The sequence below is a fragment of the Biomphalaria glabrata genome, chromosome 1 (genome assembly GCF_947242115.1).
Source record: "Biomphalaria glabrata chromosome 1, xgBioGlab47.1, whole genome shotgun sequence".
NCBI classification, from domain to species: domain Eukaryota; kingdom Metazoa; phylum Mollusca; class Gastropoda; family Planorbidae; genus Biomphalaria; species Biomphalaria glabrata.
Window position 1 is genome coordinate 76,124,495 of NC_074711.1, and position 19,524 is coordinate 76,144,018.

The following is a 19,524-nucleotide window of genomic DNA, read 5'->3' on the forward strand; positions in this document are numbered from 1 at the left end:
TTCAGACTGTCTTGAGGTCAACTATAGATGACTGTTGAATTTCAATCAATTACTCTGCAAGCGTTTGAGTTTTATTGTTCGGGTGTATTCAATGTAGTTGATCAACAATACAGAATAAACAAACCATCTATTTAACGAGTGAAGAGATGTGGTCAACACTGATGAACGATTCATAAGATATTTATTCCAAGAAAGGGCCATAGTAAAAGTCTCTGTCAAGTAAACACGTCTTTACCCAAGAGAATCCTATTGCTAACTGATTTTCCAGTCTCTAACCCAAATTATTCCAAACGTCACTAGTCCCTTTCAATATACGTCTTCTATGGTGCGTCGCTAAATAACTAATACTATAAACAAGGTGTCTAACAGATTCCTCCCCCCCCCCCTTGAAAAAAAAATGTCAATATTTTTCTACTACTATCAAGTCTTACAAGGGCATTTGCATTTCATGGGAAAGACAACAAACATAAAATCTTGACATCTTCATCTTGGCTTGACAGTTCACACTATGTTCATTTCAATGTTCATAACAATGTTCACTTGTCACTCTATATACTTTCGAAGTTCATCATAGCAATGTGTCATTTCATGGGCACTTCATAGATCTCACACAAATATTCTCCACTGGCAGTAATCTGACAAAATATAATATTTCAAAACAAATTATAAGCTTTGTCTCCACATTTAATAAGTTTCTCCTTACCACCCTTTTATAAGCTTTCGTCCATTTTTCTTTTCCACTCACCCTAGATAATCAATCTATTTAAAGATGATTTAAACCAACATGAATTATTTCAATCTAGGATTTTTGAAACATTATCTCAATGGAAACAAACAGGAAATGGCTTTGTTTCACATATTTGCGTGAATATCCGAGAAATGATTTTGCATTATTTCTAAACTTTGAAAACTAAAGATCATTACTTTTCTAATACAGAAAAGATTGATTGGGGCGACTCCCCTTAGAGCTTGAAAAAGAGTTTACATACATAAATATACGGTGAATATACTATTAAAATCTATGAGCCAAACCTTTAATGTCCAATTTTTCAAGATTACAACAACGTTCAAAAACTGTCCAGCATTTCTGCAATGAAACGAAATCAATAGCGTTAAGTGAATTCATTGCGCAATAGAAATTAAAACATTTTCTTGTGAATACGGTATAACAGAAATTTTTTTTTTAAATCACCTTTTAGTAATCAAATGCTCTATCTTATCTTATCTTATCTTATATAATACAGACGTTACTTTAAAAAAGAAGATGATTACGTCCTACTTGTCATGCATTTAGTCATGCATATTAACCAATGACTTAAATTCTGCCAAGTCACTTGTTTTTTTGGCTAGCTCAGGCAACCCATTCCATGCTCTATTAGCACTCTAAGTAGAAAAAACATCTGGTTGGAGGCAATTGTTTTAGGCTTGAAACCTATGCAGTGGGGAATATAACATTTTTTGCCTTTCACTCTTGAAGATTCATACTGCGTAACATTCTAAGAGAAACTCAAACTAAGTTTCATTGTACGTAGGCCTACTAAGGGTGGATGAGTGTGAAGAATATAGAAATTTATCGTAAGATTCTTAATGTCCTCTCTTTTTAATCTGCCTACTTTTCAGAGATAGCAAGATTCTTAATGTCACTTCTCTTAAACACTGGAGGTAATAGTGGAATATGGATTTCATTAAATTCACTGATACTAAATCTAATTTTGACATTTTTTTTTATAAGAGATAGACTGTGAGGTAGGGGGGGAGGGCGAAGTAAAAAAGCGCCATACTTAGATCGGTAGGTCTACGCTATATTGATGACTCCGCATTTCTTATTTTAAAAAATGCTAACTAGCGCGTTTTCTTTTTTAAATTTTGATTCGGTCATGTGATCTCTTTTTTTTTTTATATATATCTTGTTGTCCTTGCCCTACTTTAAGTTTTTTAACCTCGTTATAAAACATGATTTTTGTCAGAACTCGGTTTGGTGTGTCGTCGGCTAATGAGGTAATTTGTGTGTGTATATGTTCATTCGGTAAATCTTGAATAGCTGCAGAAAGCACAAAGTAACAAACCATCGGAGGTTGAAGGACATGTACTCTAATGTATTGTGATAGCTACTAGCGGTTGAGGTTTCAAAGGGACGCAACTTTCACGTCAGTTGTCCAGACGAGACAGTGAGAAAAAGCTAACTATGGAAGGGACGCAACTTTCACGTCAGTTGTCCAGACGAGACAGTGAGAAGAAGCTAACTATGGAAGGGAGAAAACGAATAGACAATTGAACGCAGAAAAAGGGAGAAAACTTTGTGGTGAAAGGTTGAGACAAGCGCTTTAATGTTTAGAAAGAAATTATTATAGTTTTTAGACTTCAAGATTAAATATTTTCCCATATATCTAAAAAATATTAGGAATTAAAAGTTCATTTTTATTGTTTTTTCTTTATTTCATTCTATTTGAAACTAGCCGGACATTACCCTCGGCCTTCGGGCCTTAGTTTGGGTATTACTGATGTAGTGGATTGGATGCAGTTGCAAGTCAAACATGGCGAATGTTTCCTTGTCATTTGTATATTTTTGCCACGAAAATGAAAGTATATTGTGAAAATGGGTTTACCCGTTCAGACGATATATTCATATCTAATATAAAACACTGTGAAAACGAATTTACCCGATTTGTTAAAAAAGTTTCGTCCTTTAATAGAGATATATTTAGGTATTTAAATTTTTATTTTATTTTTAGGGCCTTTTGTTTTTGGGTGGGACATTAAACATATACTACGGTCTCCGCCATGATCTAAAGAGCAATTATGCCAAGTTTTATCAAGATGGGTCAAACGGTTTTGTTTTCTATGCAGGATATACCTACATACATTCGCCTTACTTTCTCCTTTAAATATTAGATAAATCATTTCTGTCATTCGGCAAGCTATTTGATCAGGTTAGGTTAAAGTTGCACAAAATATAAGATTATGCTTTGTCAAAACTCAACACTACCATAAAGATTAAGTCACAGATCCACTACAGCAACTGCTCTTGTATATATATCTCTCTCTGTGTGTATGTGTGTGTGCGTGTATAAATAGGCTGTGACACAATGTTCTGCTCACGCGAAGAACAACGTAAATTTGAAATTGACTTATCCAAGTATTATCCAAGTGGTGACCCAAGACGAAGAACGTGACCTGGAAATAAATAAAAATTACTTACCAAAAACAGCAAAGACTTTATACAAACATCACAAGAAGGTTGCATTGAGTTGTATTTTTAGATTTTGACATTTTTAAAACGTAACATTTTCTTTGTTTGCTTTCCGATGTACAAAGATTGCCTTCACGTCTGCTAAATGTCAACCACTTCCTGTCTAGCAATCATGCTCATTAATTCCCCCCCCCCCCCCCCACGAATTGATTGGTTGTGATCATCATTGAATGTGAATAGTGTTTTAAGTAAGCATTTAAGTGCCTGCCATTTCTCCAGATCTTCAAGTTATTAAATATCAACAGTAGCCTGTTGATATGTGGTCTAATGTTGTATAAAAGTTAGTTCCCTTAGCAGATGAGGAAGCGTGTGATGTTCTTTATCTAATGTGGTTGATTAAAAGCCTGTGTGTGTTTTGTAACTCGGACTTGTAGTCTGTCTATTTCTACTCGTAATTAAGAGTTAATTAACAAGCCCAAGACAAATAATAACCTAATAAATGAATTAATATTAAAGAGATACATGTTTACAGTTGTTACAATAGCTTGTCATTCCATTTCTCCTCTTGCTTTTATAACTATAGTAGTCTTCAGATCGTGTATTTAATGGTAGGCTTTCAATGGCGTATCCAGGGGTGATAATAAGGGAGTACCTCAAAGACTTCAATGATGGTCTCGTCTAGGATGTAAACTTTTGACTGAAATTATGTTTAGTACGACTACTTTGATGTTTCGGCTTCCAGAATTCTATTAGCCTCCAGCTCCAAGTCCTCCATAGAGCAGTGTCTGACGTAATCCTACTTTTTAATTTCGTGTTATAAGTTTTGATTCGTTTTCTGCCTCTGCATCATTTTCATAAATATCACAGAAATTGAAATCAAATAAGAGGCTAATTTATTCGTCAACTTTTCTTATGCCTCTACTTGCACCTGTAATGCTCATGTGAGACTGAACTTGACACACGTGAACTTGCTCTGAAATGTCAGAAATGTGACAAGTCCTTGACGACGTCATGGAGAGACCGAGTCCTGTGGGGCCAGGGTCCACGTGCACATTGAGACGTCATTAGGGACGTGTGATGGGAAGGTCTTGTTGATGGAGATGACAGCTTGGAATCAAACCAGGTCAAAAGGTAGTAAATGATGGTTGAAGAAGGGTTATTGGGGTAAAGGTCATCGGTTGACGATGGTTAGAAGTCAAACGAAAAGAAAACGACTTGGATCCTTCTATTTTCATATCATGTATTTTCATATCATCTGGGTAAAAGGTCACAGCTCATGTACATAAAGCGATTGGCCTATTGGAGATCAATTATGCTATAAAATTGTAAAAGGAGTTAAAGTGGGCCATAATTTCGTCTTGGCATGGTAATATTAATAATAATTTGGTCAAAGCAATTAAAGAGTATTCTATTTAAGCACGTTGGATTGCGAGTCAGGGATTATTTATAAAAGATCTATGTTGAATGAAACTTTTTTTTTTCTTACATGTTGGACCGCTTTGTGCTACTGAACAATTTATAAGCTTACTTTAGGTTAGTCCCACTGTAAAGAACAAGACAATATTTTCTAAGCGCTCAGATATATCGTGTTGTTGGCTTGTTGTTCTCCTCTGGATGACTGCATGCGACAAAACATTGTCTTAGTTTCTGACTTTATGGCATTGTGTTTTTAAAGACGTCTTTAGAATTTTCAGCGTTGGAATGGATGCAGACGAAAGTGTTTGGAATGTTTGGCTGTTCATAGGCTACAGGATCTAGAGAATTAGATCTAGATATAAATTAGTAAATGGTTTCTTTGTGATAAAAGTTACTGAGTGTTTAGTGGATGATGCAGGGACAGTGACTACCACTGACTGATTGAAAGAAAGAGAATTGGGCAACAGGAGACTGAAAAGGAGAGAGAGACCGACAGACACACCATTTATTTGTTATTTCTGAAGTTAAAATTGGCTTAACAAAAAAATAATAAAGATACAGTAAATGGAATCTACACAAGAATTCAACATATCTGAAGGTAGGGAAAGGCATTACAAGACCGATACATTATAAACCAACATATTGTAACACCCATGCAATGTCACACTCCAATATTCAACTAGCATATATATCCATATCACCATACAATATACAAAAATCTTAGAAATCAAACAATAACACTTTTGAACTTGGTTCTCTTTATTTGCATTTTAGCAGAGCACAAAAGATGGAATCAAAATATTTTCAGTTATGACAATATGTTTAAAAGTTATGTGTTGAAACTTATAAGATAAATATGAAGAAAGAAATTTTGAGCTTTAAAATTAAATGCAAAAAAAAAAAAAAAAAAATGCTGCATTTGAATGTAAAAATTACATTCATTAACATAAAAGAAGTTTCTTTTTCATGGCAGTAAAGATAAAATGAAATATCATGAAAGCAAGGCACACAGATTCAGTTGAAACATAAAAAAAAGATTATAATGAGATTATCATGTGATATTGTATATAATAAAATGTTACTGAACACCAAGAAAAATGTTAGAATGTATAATAACTATTTTAGTCTGGTTAGAATTAACTTTGTAAAACATATGTATTGGTACATTGAAAAGAATAACACAGTATTAAAAAGCCCAAAAGGCAAAGAAAACATCTCCATCTGTCCCATAACAATGCCGCAAACCTTAAACTTTAAAAACAAATCTTAAGCATACACTGAACAAAAAAGCATCAACAAACACTATTTCAATTTTTTGGGGTTCTAATTTTTTTCTGCTTAATAACTAATGTGATGAAAAGATTGCACACTGATGTCAATTATTTAGCTATAACAAGTTGAATTAGTGAAGAAAATTTAGATCAGATGATTATGGGCTTAAAGGGTTTACAGGTATATGAACAGTTGAGAATGAAGACAGTATGGCTATATCCTAAACTCTAAATCATTTCTTAGTTTGTCCAGAAAAACAGCAACAAAGTGATGAAAGGAATTAAAAATCACAGATTCAGAAGGGACAGCCGGAGGAAATGCACATTATTATGCATACATATCAATGTGCAGATAATAAAAAAAAAAACCAGAAGAAATGAAAATAGGACCAAAAGGATCCTGTTTCTTGCTACAGAAACTAAACAAACCTGTATAGACAAAAGTAGAGAAGACTAAGGGTAGTATGATGGTGTTAAGTTCCCAAAAAGCTAATAAGTGCTTCTATAGTTTCTATGTATGTGAATATTTATACATACTTTGTCATTAGCACAAGGAACCGTTCAGAAAGCCATAAGTAACCTTGCAGCCTTTGCAAGGATTAAAAGGATGGTGAAATCTGATTTTTCTCCTCTGCAATATGACTTTGTATAAAGGAAACTTCCTTTTCAGATTGTTTTTATTTTAAACTGTTTAGATGTATGTGTATTTTCAATTTTAAAAAGTGTATACATTTGGAAGACCATATACAACGATTGCATTTACTGAGTACTTAACATTTTCACGTTTGGTTTTCAGTCAAGACTCTTTATCATGGGTGCGTGTCTGTGCCTGAGGGACCATCTTACTTGTTCATATTATTCTTAAAAAATAGTTCATTCACATATGCATACATGTGAATGTTATGATTTTAAAAACCATTATATCTATTTCAAGTCTGATAAATGCAATTTTCAATTTTTATGATCTGCATTAGACAAACAACACTAACACAATAGCAGCTTATAAAAGACTGTGTTAGGATTTTTACAAAACAATGCATTGAATAACAAACATTGAACAGTAAATTCTTTCAGGATGAGACAGTCAAATGTGACTCTCTAAAGAATCTAAAAATCTGTTTTCTAATCTACACTTATTGCACACAAAATAAGTTTACTTAAGACACTAGTATGCCAACTTTGAAGTCAGGAAGTTTAAAAGGAAGAGTTTGAAAAGCGAATTGAAAGGACACATTGTAATAAATGATCAATGTTACATATTAAAGTATTGTGTTCTAGTACATCATAATTTTGTCATTGATATTGTTAAAACATATTTTTATGGCCATTTTCATTGACATTTGACATAGTTATTTGATACCCAGTTTTTGTAATAACAGACACAACAGACATCAAAATACATGTGGGAAACTTAGTGTCGAAATGAGATGGCGAAATGTTAATGTTAAGCATATATAATATTTTGAGATTTGTTTGTTTTTTTTTAGAGATTCACTGATATTGTCATTTTTTAGTTTACATCAAATAAAGAGATTTTCTACAAAGTTGACAAAGAAACAAAATGTATGAATTAAAAAAAAATGTTAAAAAAGAACCTCAGTCATAGAAAGAAAGAAGTAATTTTTTTTATACATAAAAAAATAAATCTTTCAACACTATCACTGTTGTAAAATAAACAAAAATAAATATTTGTGCTCCAAAAATGATAAAACCGTATAGGCTCTGGTATGTTTTTTTGTATGTTTTTTGTACATTAAAGCAATGTCTTAATGTTTTTGTCAAATATAGTCATTGCTAGAAAGGTTGAAACTTTTAAAGAGATTTCTTCAGTGTATAATAATGCCATTTCTTCACTTTATCAGGCTAGAAGGTATTATCTGAATTAGATTTATTTGAAACTCAGCAAATCAAGCAATAAATAAAAATATTGACTTTGACTCGATTCTGCCATAAGAGCAGAAAGAAAAAAAAAAATTAGTATAATCTAAAAGCACAACAACCTTATATGTAAGTGTATTTCAACAACAAGTAGTGTGTCATTGATCAATTAAAAACATAACACTTCAACTATTGTTGAGGGTGTTTGTTCTTTGAAGTCTATCTGTGATCCATTATTGCTTGTAATGCTTCAGTGTCCTGGCTGAAGGGTCAGTGGTGTCTCCAGACCACTTAGGCATCCAAAAGTAGGGTATCCAGGATGACTTGTGTGCATAGTACTTCTCAAAAATGCGTCTATAGTAGAGAGCCTCAGAAGTCTTAGGGGTGTTATGTGGGTACAAAGTGGCTGCTTGGGCCAAGTCATTCTTGTTGATCTACACCCAAAAATAAACAAAGAAACATAATTTTTTTAATTGGATAATATACTTGTATCAACATGAATGAGAAAGAATAAGCTGAATCATCAATTTAAAATTGAGTTGAAATAATGCCGTTAATAGAGAAACTGGCAGGAAAGATTTATTGTTTGAGATTCATTAAAATGTAAATAGAAGAAAAGAAATGACAGAAATAAACCTTCCCAAAATAAACCATGGATTTTTTAGTTATCTTTGTGTCAAGGCCAAAATTAATCAAAGCTTTCAATTAAAAGTTTAAAAAATCTAAAAGTTTTAGATGAAATAAAAAAACAAATGTCCCAATGTGAGCACAACTAATCTCTCCCATTTGTAGTTAGCTCATAACAAGCACTTCCAGGGTCGGTCCTACAGATCGTGGGGCCCTATGCGAAACGGACTGCGTGGAGCCTATTCTGTGTTGCGATAAGGATAATAAGTGAAAATTAAGATTTTGTATTAGAAAATAAATTCATCTTTACATTTTATTCATACTTTACTAAGTACAAAATCACTGGCAAATTAGTTAGCTTTACGAGCCATCTACAGTAGATAGTAGTTTTTCAACAAAAAGCTGATAAACATTCAGATCTGCTTTTTAGATTTACTATCGACTAGCAAAATATCGCTTTTTTTTAGCGGCCCCCGTAAGGGGAAAAAGCCGCTATTAGGTTTGTGCAAAATGTCCGTCTGTCCGTCTGTCCGTCTGTCACACTCAGATCTCGAAAACTAGAAGAGATATGAAAAATATTATTTCATCATTAAATCCGGCTTGAAAAGTTTAGGTGCAACGGCTACTTTTGGTTTTCTAAAAGCAAACCGTTTAATTTATAAAATTAATTATGCAAGCGATTTTTTCATAAAAATACACCAATTCTAAAACAATTACGTAAATGTAAGGGAGGCAATGTTACAATATGCTAACAAAGATGGACAATTTTGTGTATTTTCAGTATCACTAAGTCAAATATATTTTTAAAATGTACAGGAAATGTTTACAACAAATACAAATAATAGTTAAAGACGTTTTTTCTGGTCAACTAGCTGCTAAAATAAAAAGAAAACATTTCTGTTTGTTTATAAAGGCTAATAATGCACTTTGTATGTAAATATCACGCACATTTTTTTAAATGGACTTTTTATGCAGCGATTTTCGTGCAGTAGCGTAACGTTGCAACATGATCAGGTGCTAAACCAATTCCTTAAACTTTTTTTAAAAATCAGATTTTATTTATTTTTTGTTGAGTGCCCCCATCCGAATAAAAGAAGCTTATTTTTGTGCGTTTTGTCTGTTGGTCGGTCTGTCCGTCACGATTAGATTTAAAAAACTAGAACTCTAAAAGCTATTGAAAATCTGATTTACCCTTTAATGTTCCTCCCATAACATCTCAATAGTTTTAAGTATCTAAAATTGATTGTTCCGGATTTTTTTGTGCAAAACTAATCAACGCCAACAAATGTTTGTTTGCTCTTCTAACTTATATTACATTCAATTTCCATGCTTAAACGTTGCAAAAACACATTATCAATAATATGTTGTTCTGTTTTTTATGTAAATAGCATATTAATGCTAAATCATAATCTCTATACTGACTTATATTTCATTAAGTGTAAAAATGTTCCGGATATTGTTTTATAAAACATGAATTATGCCTAATGATTGTTTGAAATCGCATAAGGCTTTTAAAAAAAGTAATTTACTAGAATTGATTACTGAAAATTACTTTTTAGACATTTAATTTTCTTGTAAAACATAACATAGAAGTTTTGTAATCGATAAATAAAGTTCCGGATTTTGTTTCTTACAAATCGTCGCCAGAAATTTCCGAATTTATTTAAAAATCTACTAACGCCAAATAATTGTTTGAACTCCCTCTTCTAATTAATAAACAAATAATCTTCTCATTTACGAAATAATGTTTTTACGGATTTTTATGAAAAATATTTTAACTCACTACTCTCTTACAGTACATTTAACTTTCTACCTAAAACATTAAAAAATCTAATTATCGTTAATATTATGTTCCGATTTTTAAGGAAAACAGAATCCAAACACCAAAGTAAGGTATGAAAATCTCTCCACGTGGCTGTAGTACATCTAATTTTTATACGAGACCATCCAAAAAATGTAATTAACGGTATTACATTTATCTGAAATTCTCTTTTTCTTTTACTATTTATACAAACATCCGGAACAATCTATTATATAAACTTTTCAATTGTGTTCATACCTAAAAATTATTGCGATGTTTTGAAACGTAAAATAAAGGTTAATCAATTTTTAATAACTTTTAGTTGTTTTTTATTATATCAAGATAACGGACAGACCGACTGACAGACAAAACGCAAAAACAATGTGGCTTTGATCCTTTTTAAATAATATCTATTAGAACTCAGTGCACCAATGTCTATGAACCCTCGTTAAATATCTCGTGTAAATAAAGACATTTTTTTTATGGTACCGGTACTAGCCTATTGTGAGGTAATGGAATTTTTTTTCTTTGACGTCATATGAATGGACTCTTTAAATGTAATGTTAAAAGAACGCACTCGGTGCACCAATGTCTATTAACCCTCGAAAAAATTGCTTGTATTAATGAAAACATATTTTAGTCTAACTAAGCCGTGTGACGTAGTGTTTTTTTTTCCTTTGACGTCACATGGAATGAATTCTTTAAATGAAATGCTAAAAGAACGCACTCGGTGCACCAATGTCTATGAACACTCGAGAAATGGCTCGTGTTGATAAAGGTGATTTTTAGTCTAGCTAGGCCGTGTGACGTAGTGTTTTTTTTTCCTTTGACGTCATATGAAATGAATTCTTTAAATGAAATGCTTAAAGAACGCACTCGGTGCACCAAAGTCTATGAACACTCGATAAATGGCTCTTATAAATTAAGGCGATTTTTAGTCTAGCTAGGCCGTGTGACGTAGTGTTTTTTTTTCCCTCTGACGTTATATGGAATTAATTCTTCAAATGAAATGAAAAAAGAACTCGGTATAGTAATGTTTATTAAGCCTCGTTATGTGACTCGCGTTTAAAAAAGGAATGATATCTTGATTTAGATCTAATCTAGATTTTTTAAACTAGATCTAGATTTTTATTTCAGTATATCTAGATCTGGATTTATATTCTAATTAAAATTATTTTAGAGTCTAGATCTAGAATTTCTAGATCTAGTTTAGACTAAAATAGACTAGATTAAGATGTAGAATTTCAATTTCTAAACTTAAAGTGTAAAAAAAAAAGTGTAGATTTTCATTTCCAAACGTTTTGATCAATATTGTAATGTTTTAATATACTAAAACTAATCTACTATTTTTTTATTAAATTTAAATTTACGGCAAATGAATCTTTGAAACATTATTACTTTTGACCATCGGATGGCTGCCTGGTCGTGCGGTTTGCGCGCTGGACTGTCGTTCAGATTTATGGATGGCCCAGGGTTCAAACCCTGCCCGCTCCCATCCCCCGTCGTCCTGCGGGAGGTTTGGACTAGGAAGTAATTATCTTCAACTCTGAAGGAACATCCGAAACGTGTAAAACATTTTACATCAAAATTAAATCACCTCTTGAATATTATTTGCGAATATGCAGATCCGACAGGGATCCGACTTCGACGGGGGCCGCCTCTGAGTTTGTGTAACACAAACTCTCTTTGTAATCTTGTTTTTTAAGAGTTTAAGATAGATTTAAATCTATATTTGTATGCCAGTGAGTATTAAAGTAAATTAAGAATTTAAACTGTTTTTTTTTTGGTTATAATTCGCCTTATTATTACAACTTTTTTTAGTGAAACTGACAATGCTGTTTTTTTTAATTGCTAGTAGAATTGCGTTTTCCATATTGAATGACACCCAGAAATGACAATTTGGTCTGTTTTTAAGGAGATTTGCATCAGTTTTCAGAAGATTTTAATAATTTCAGGAGATTTTCATGACTATTTACGTATATATTACAATTTCAGGAGAATTCCAGAAACCCTCTAATATTAAGTTAAAATGGTATATTTTTATAATTTATGCCTAGAAATCGCGGGGGGCCCCACTGCGGCCGCATAGGTTGAAGTGGCATAAGACCGGCCCTGAGCACTTCAAAATGACAATGTTATTTGTTTGAATTAGTCATATGAACAGTAGCCCTGTCACTCCAAATTTTTTTCTATATATTGTTAATAGCATATGCTTCTGTAAGCAAAAAGTCATGGGAAAATATCATGTGTGGATATTTCAGAAAGTATGAACTCCAAAATATCATTAGCAACAATCATGATTTCCTCTACACACACTACTAGTTTTAATCATCACTGTGAGAAGTTCTGCTTGTTGCCTGACTCCAGCAAGCATAAACATTGCATGATTTTCTAAACAGTCAAAGAGATGGACAAATAGATGGCAATTTAGTTTTTAAAAAGATTTTTGGCAAACTATTCTTTGCTAGCACATGTGAAAAATAACTGTATAGCAATATTTTATAAATGTTACTTGAAAAAATAACAAAAATTACTAATATCATTTCTTTACTCTCTACTAAATTATATTACTATTCTTAGTACATATTATAAAAGTCTTTTTGTTTGAAAATGGTGCATTTGTATAATAAACATTTGAGTATAGTTAATTTTAAAAAGAAAACAGTTAGCTTTTAGAAGATCAAAAGTAACCTTTGCGCATGATTTTAGAATGCTATGAAATAAGAAGTTGGATTTCTAATAGCACTTTTAATTTTTGAGATCTTAACATGATGGGAGGCTAAGTGGTAAAGAGCTTGGCTTCTGAACTGGAGGTCCTGGGTTTGAATCCTGGTGAAGACTGGGATTTTTAATTTTGGGATCTATGGGTCCCTCTGAGTACAACCAGCTCTAATGGGTATCTGACATTAGTTGGGGAAAAGTAAAGGCGGTTGGTTATTGTGCTGGTCACATGACACCCTCATTAACTGTAGGCCACAGAAACATGACCTCTACATCATCTGCCCTACAAGGGCTGAAGGGGGAACTCATCATGACAAGTGGACAAACAAACCACAGGAAGTATAATAGTTGCTTTTCCACTTTTGGGAGTTGTTAATAAACATGAAAAACAAAACAACTGACCTGCTCATTGCAGTGATCCTGTATAATTTGATACCAAGACCTTGAGACTGAGGAAATACCGTCACTGAATGCTTCCTTTGGTCTCCACAAGATTTCATTGGGCAGTAAATCACAATCAGAGAAAGCTGATCTTTAAAATAGTCAATGAGAAAAGGCATAAGGTCAAGGCTGCATTGAATATATAATGTCAAGGCTGCATTGAATACATAATGTCAAGGCTGCATTGAATACTTAAGGACAAGGCTGACACATAGAATCATTTTGTTGCTGTAGTTGCTTATAAGATTAAAGTCATTGTTTGTTTTTTATTTTGTATCTATCAAGTTTCAAATGTCTTGCACAACACTTGCAATGTCTGTAACAGAATAGGTTTAAATTTTTTATTGTTTTCTAGTTATGTGTAATTCTTGCAGTTGATTTAGTCAAAGAATAAGTCAGCTTGACATTCTCTTTCTGTACTGAATAAAACAATTTAGTGAAGTCTTTATTTTTCCAAGTTTATCAATAAATTAGCTAGAACCTTATAAATGTTTGTGCATAAGCTTTTCTATATTTTTACTTTGGTGTATATTAATAACTAACAAAAAAAAAACAAGACAACATTGAAATCTATGGAATTAAACTACCATCTATTGTGGAACTAAATTCCAGAATACCATTTGATAAGTATAGATCTATATTATTATTGTTAGAGAAGCAATGCTGAGGTGGACAATTGTAATGGAATCAAATTTTCATTCTGTTTGGACCAATACAATTATCTTATTTTATCTTATCTTAATCAATCTGCATATGAAAAAAATTATTTACTTTAAAAAAATAAAACAGCACTGAAAAGAAAAAAAAAATATTCATACCACACAATGTTTAAATTATATTCTTTGTCTAAAAAAAATATTGTGCCATGAAAACTGTTGCCATGTAACAATACACAACTTTGCAATTTAAAAATTGAAACAGTGTCTATTTTGATGTGTTTTGTCAGGAGGGCCTGACAGTGGCCCTGACATATCTTGGCAAAGAGGGAGGGGAGGAACAAAATGTATGGGCCAATAATCTTTACTTGAGTTTTTATTTAGAGCCATTAGACTGTTTCAGCTCATTAAAGATTTGAGCCTGGAGAGAAATGAAGCAATGCTGTTTCAAAACTTCCACTCTATTCTCAAATAACAAACAAAAAGTTTATGGGTGAAATCCTTTGTCTGTACGGCTGTTGTGACACATTACTAAATAATGTTTGCATCATTGTGGCTTAGAAAAAGGAAACATAATTCAAACAATGCTGTAAAAAAAGGAATTGTAACCTAGGCAACATAGCTTTTTCTTTAACTAGGCAACACAGCTTTTTCTTTAACTAGACAACACAGCTTTTTCTTTAACTTGGCAACACAGTTTTTTCTTTAACTAGGTAACACAGCTTTTTCTTTAACTAGACAACACAGCTTTTTCTTTAACTTGGCAACACAGTTTTTTCTTTAACTAGGCAACACAACTTTTTCTTTAACTAGACAACACAGCTTTTCTTTAACTTGGCAACACAGTTTTTTCTTTAACTAGGCAACACAACTTTTTCTTTAACTTGGCAACACAACTTTTTCTTTAACTTGGCAACACAACTTTTTCTTCAGCTAGGCAACACAACTTTTTCTTTAACTAGGCAACACAACTTTTTCTTTAACTTGGCAACACAGTTTTTTCTTTAACTAGGCAACACAGCTTTTTCTTTAACTAGGCAACACAACTTTTTCTTTAACTAGGCAACACAGCTTTTTCTTTAACTAGGCAACACAACTTTTTCTTTAACTAGGCAACACAGCTTTTTCTTTAACTAGGCAGCACAACTTTTTCTTTAACTAGGCAACACAGCTTTTTCTTTAACTAGGCAACACAACTTTTTCTTTAACTTGGCAACACAACTTTTTCTTTAACTAGGCAACACAACTTTTTCTTTAACTAGGCAACACAGCTTTTTCTTTAACTAGGCAACACAGCTTTTTCTTTAACTAGGCAACACAGCTTCTTCTTTAACTTGGCAACACAGTTTTTTCTTTAACTAGGCAACACAGTTTTTTCTTTAACTAGGCAACACAGTTTTTTCTTTAACTTGGCAACACAGTTTTTTCTTTAACTAGGCAACACAACTTTTTCTTTAACTTGGCAACACAGTTTTTTCTTTAACTAGGCAACACAGTTTTTTCTTTAACTAGGCAACACAGTTTTTTCTTTAACTAGGCAACACAACTTTTTCTTTAACTAGGCAACACAGTTTTTTCTTTAACTAGGCAACACAACTTTTTCTTTAACTTGGCAACACAGTTTTTTCTTTAACTAGGCAACACAGTTTTTTCTTTAACTAGGCAACACAGTTTTTTCTTTAACTAGGCAACACAGTTTTTTCTTTAACTAGGCAACACAACTTTTTCTTTAACTAGGCAACACAACTTTTTCTTTAACTTGGCAACACAGTTTTTTCTTTAACTAGGCAACACAGTTTTTTCTTTAACTAGGCAACACAGTTTTTTCTTTAACTAGGCAACACAACTTTTTCTTTAACTAGGCAACACAGCTTTTTCTTTAACTAGGCAACACAGTTTTTTTCTTTAACTAGGCAACACAACTTTTTCTTTAACTTGGCAACACAGTTTTTTCTTTAACTAGGCAAGACAGTTTTTTCTTTAACTAGGCAACACAGTTTTTTCTTTAACTAGACAACACAACTTTTTCTTTAACTAGGCAACATAGCTTTTTCTTTAACTAGGCAACACAGTTTTTTCTTTAACTAGGCAACACAGTTTTTTCTTTAACTAGGCAACACAGTTTTTTCTTTAACTAGACAACACAACTTTTTCTTTAACTAGGCAACACAGCTTTTTCTTTAACTAGGCAACACAGCTTTTTCTTTAACTTGGCAACACAACTTTTTCTTTAACTTGGCAACACAACTTTTTCTTTAACTAGGCAACACAACTTTTTCTTTAACTAGGCAACACAACTTTTTCTTTAACTAGGCAACACAGTTTTTTCTTTAACTAGGCAACACAACTTTTTCTTTAACTTGGCAACACAGTTTTTTCTTTAACTAGGCAACACAGTTTTTTCTTTAACTAGGCAACACAGTTTTTTCTTTAACTAGGCAACATAGCTTTTTCTTTAACTAGGCAACACAGTTTTTTCTTTAACTAGGCAACACAGTTTTTTCTTTAACTAGGCAACACAGTTTTTTCTTTAACTAGACAACACAACTTTTTCTTTAACTAGGCAACACAGCTTTTTCTTTAACTAGGCAACACAGCTTTTTCTTTAACTTGGCAACACAACTTTTTCTTTAACTAGGCAACACAACTTTTTCTTTAACTAGGCAACACAGCTTTTTCTTTAACTAGGCAACACAGTTTTTTCTTTAACTAGGCAACACAGCTTGTTCTTTAACTAGGCAACACAGCTTTTTCTTTAACTAGGCAACACAGTTTTTTCTTTAGCATGGCAACACAGCTTTTTCTTTAACTAGGCAACACAACTTTTTCTTTAACTAGGCAACACAACTTTTTCTTTAACTTGGCAACACAGTTTTTTCTTTAACTAGGCAACACAGTTTTTTCTTTAACTAGGCAACACAGTTTTTTCTTCAGCTAACATAAAAATGTTGCTAGTGTAAAGTATTTTCATTTGTAATGTGCCATTGTTAGAATGTTGCATTTAACATACATAAGCCTTACACCACATTTCCATTTGTTTGGGTCAATACAATCTTATCTATTAATTAGAGATCAATGCACTTTACCATGATATACAATTCAAATAAATAGAACAGAACTTTTAAACTGGGTTAAGCAGGGGATTTCGTTAAGTCACAAGCTTGTTAATGGGCTTTCAATGTATATGTTACAATATTTAGCATTCATTGAAGAATGTTAATGCAACTTCATTTGAGATTAATGTTGAAATGAACAGATGTATAAAAATACAAGAAAATATTTCAATCATCTAAAGCTGTAGATATTCTTTTGCCTGTTGTTTTTTTGTTTGTTTGTTTGTTTGCTTTTCTCTTCATTCTTTTATATAATGAGGCATTAATTAGTCAACCCTAACTCATCATGGAATCAAAATGTTTGGCAAGTAAAATTAGCAAGGCTGTAGGAAAAGTCAGGAACTCTGCCCAGTTCCCACTTGGAATGATTTCTATGATATTCTATAGAAGGTAAACCAGAGAGCAAAGAGAGAGAGAAGGAAAGAGAGAACAGGCCATGAAATTTCATTGTGACAGATACACTCATTCACAAGCTAAACATATATGTTAGGTTGATTGTTAAAATGTGGCCTGTTTATTAACATTAAAAAAAAATAAACAATTTAAAGTCTGGGGAAAAATTAACGGGCATAGCCAGTGTGTACTGCTAGTAGTTATATAGTTACCTTGTCAAGATTGAACATTTGCAGAATTATATGTGCTATGAAAGCTAAACTAAAAATGATGTCAATTCTAATAACGATAAAAATATTTTTTGCTGATGATTCCTTAACTTCTTAGCAGAGTTTAAGTCATTGATTAACATGCGTGACTAGATTGACACATGAAATGCATAGGATGTAATTTTAATAGTGCATGACTAGATTGACACATGAAATGCATAGACGTAATTATCTTCTTTTTGAAATAACTTCTGTAATGTATATGAAAACATAAGATTTTTCAAGTCTTTCACCTTTTCTTGGCTGCTTTTATTTGGGTTTTGAAAGTCTATGTTACAGGAAGATATGAATTCAACTTTTTGCACAAGCTTAGTGACTTCTGAACCTTTGTTTAAAGTACTACAAGGGAGTACCTATTGACATTCCTTTGGATTCACACAAAAAAGAAGATAACTTTTGACATTCTCCACTCTGCGCAACTTTTGTACAATAAGTATTGCCTCTATTCTGTAAACAGTAGAACACACCAAAACATTATGACAGGAAGGATTTGTATACTGACCTAAGTAAATATTTTTCTATTCCTTCTTTAGGCTGGCGTAATTCTGGGTCAATAGACAAGTAGTAACTGGTGAATTGATGGTCCAGGAAAGGGACGCGGATCTCAAGTCTAAAAAACATAAAGAAAACAAAGCTCTGATTTAAAAACAATGATGAAAATGACAACAACACAATTGAAAAACAAAAAAGCAATAGTTAGTAATAATTAGGCCTTCTAAACATGATAGTCAGAGTTTAGATAGCTGGTAAGATGTTAATTCAGAAAGATTTACATGTCTTAGTCTAAACACCTGCAGCTATACATTGTGGTATTGCTCTCCTAGTTGTTAAAGCAGACATATAACTCGATAACTATTTGCAGTTCACTCTCTGTTACAAGAATATGGTTTTAGAACCTCTTGTCTTGACAGCTATTTTAGAACCTCTGGTCTAGACAAATATTCTACAAGGAATTCTACAGCAAGACTTCAGGCCTACCTCGAGCCAGAGCTATTTTGAGAGATTGTAAGGACTGGAGTGAGGTTCATTCAATATTAACATAGTTCTAATCTGTACAGTCAGTAGTACATTCAATGTACTTTTCTTGGACTCCCTTCTAAATCTGGTATTTATGAATCATTCATTGCGGACTGGCACAAACAGTGATGAGGTGGTCTGCCTTACTTCCTACCACAATACCAGTCCTACATCCCTCAATACCAGTCCTACATCCCTCAATACCGGTCCTACATCCCTCAATACCAGTCCTACATCCCTCAATACCAGTCCTACCTCCCATCCCTCAATACCAGTCCTACCTCCCATCCCTCAATACCAGTTCTACCTCCCTCAATACCAGTCCTACATCCCTCAATACCAGTTCTACCTCCCTCAATACCAGTCCTACATCCCTCAATACCAGTTCTACATCCCTCAATACCAGTTCTACATCCCTCAATACCAGTTCTACATCCCTCAATACCAGTTCTACATCCCTCAATACCAGTCCTACATCCCTCAATACCAGTTCTACATCCCTCAATACCAGTCCTACCTCCCTCAATACCAGTCCTACCTCCCTCAATACCAGTCCTACATCCCTCAATACCGGTCTTTTTTTTTACGAGAGACGTCTGCAACCAGTTCGATGATTCAAAATGTTAGTTGTATACGCCTTGGTACTTCTTTTGCCACAGAGTCACCGTTTCTCTCAGTTGAGGCACCATCGTTCTGTTGGCATGTTTTGCTTGAATAAACCGCCCCCCCCC

General features: G+C 33.0%; 1 protein-coding gene and 1 long non-coding RNA gene across 3 annotated transcripts in view; both read right to left on the reverse strand.

Annotated features, from left to right (window-relative positions):
- On the reverse strand, positions 1–3,334 carry LOC129927188 (uncharacterized). Its single transcript, XR_008778791.1, has 3 exons — positions 3,200–3,334; positions 1,033–1,087; positions 1–635 (listed from the first exon to the last, which is right to left on the reverse strand). It is a non-coding gene; the product is annotated as an uncharacterized LOC129927188 (long non-coding RNA).
- Positions 3,335–5,358: 2,024 nt separating this feature from the next.
- The window catches only part of LOC106069428 (asparagine synthetase [glutamine-hydrolyzing]-like), a 43,746-nt gene continuing 29,580 nt past the window's right edge, over positions 5,359–19,524 (reverse strand). For both annotated transcript variants that reach the window (XM_056015104.1, XM_056015108.1), the window contains exons 10-12: positions 18,279–18,386; positions 13,307–13,436; positions 5,359–8,189 (exon numbers count right to left, since the gene is read on the reverse strand). In XM_056015104.1, the coding sequence (XP_055871079.1) occupies positions 7,989–8,189; positions 13,307–13,436; positions 18,279–18,386 (439 nt within the window). In that variant the 3' untranslated portion in view covers positions 5,359–7,988. The remainder of the gene's footprint in view (positions 8,190–13,306; positions 13,437–18,278; positions 18,387–19,524) is intronic.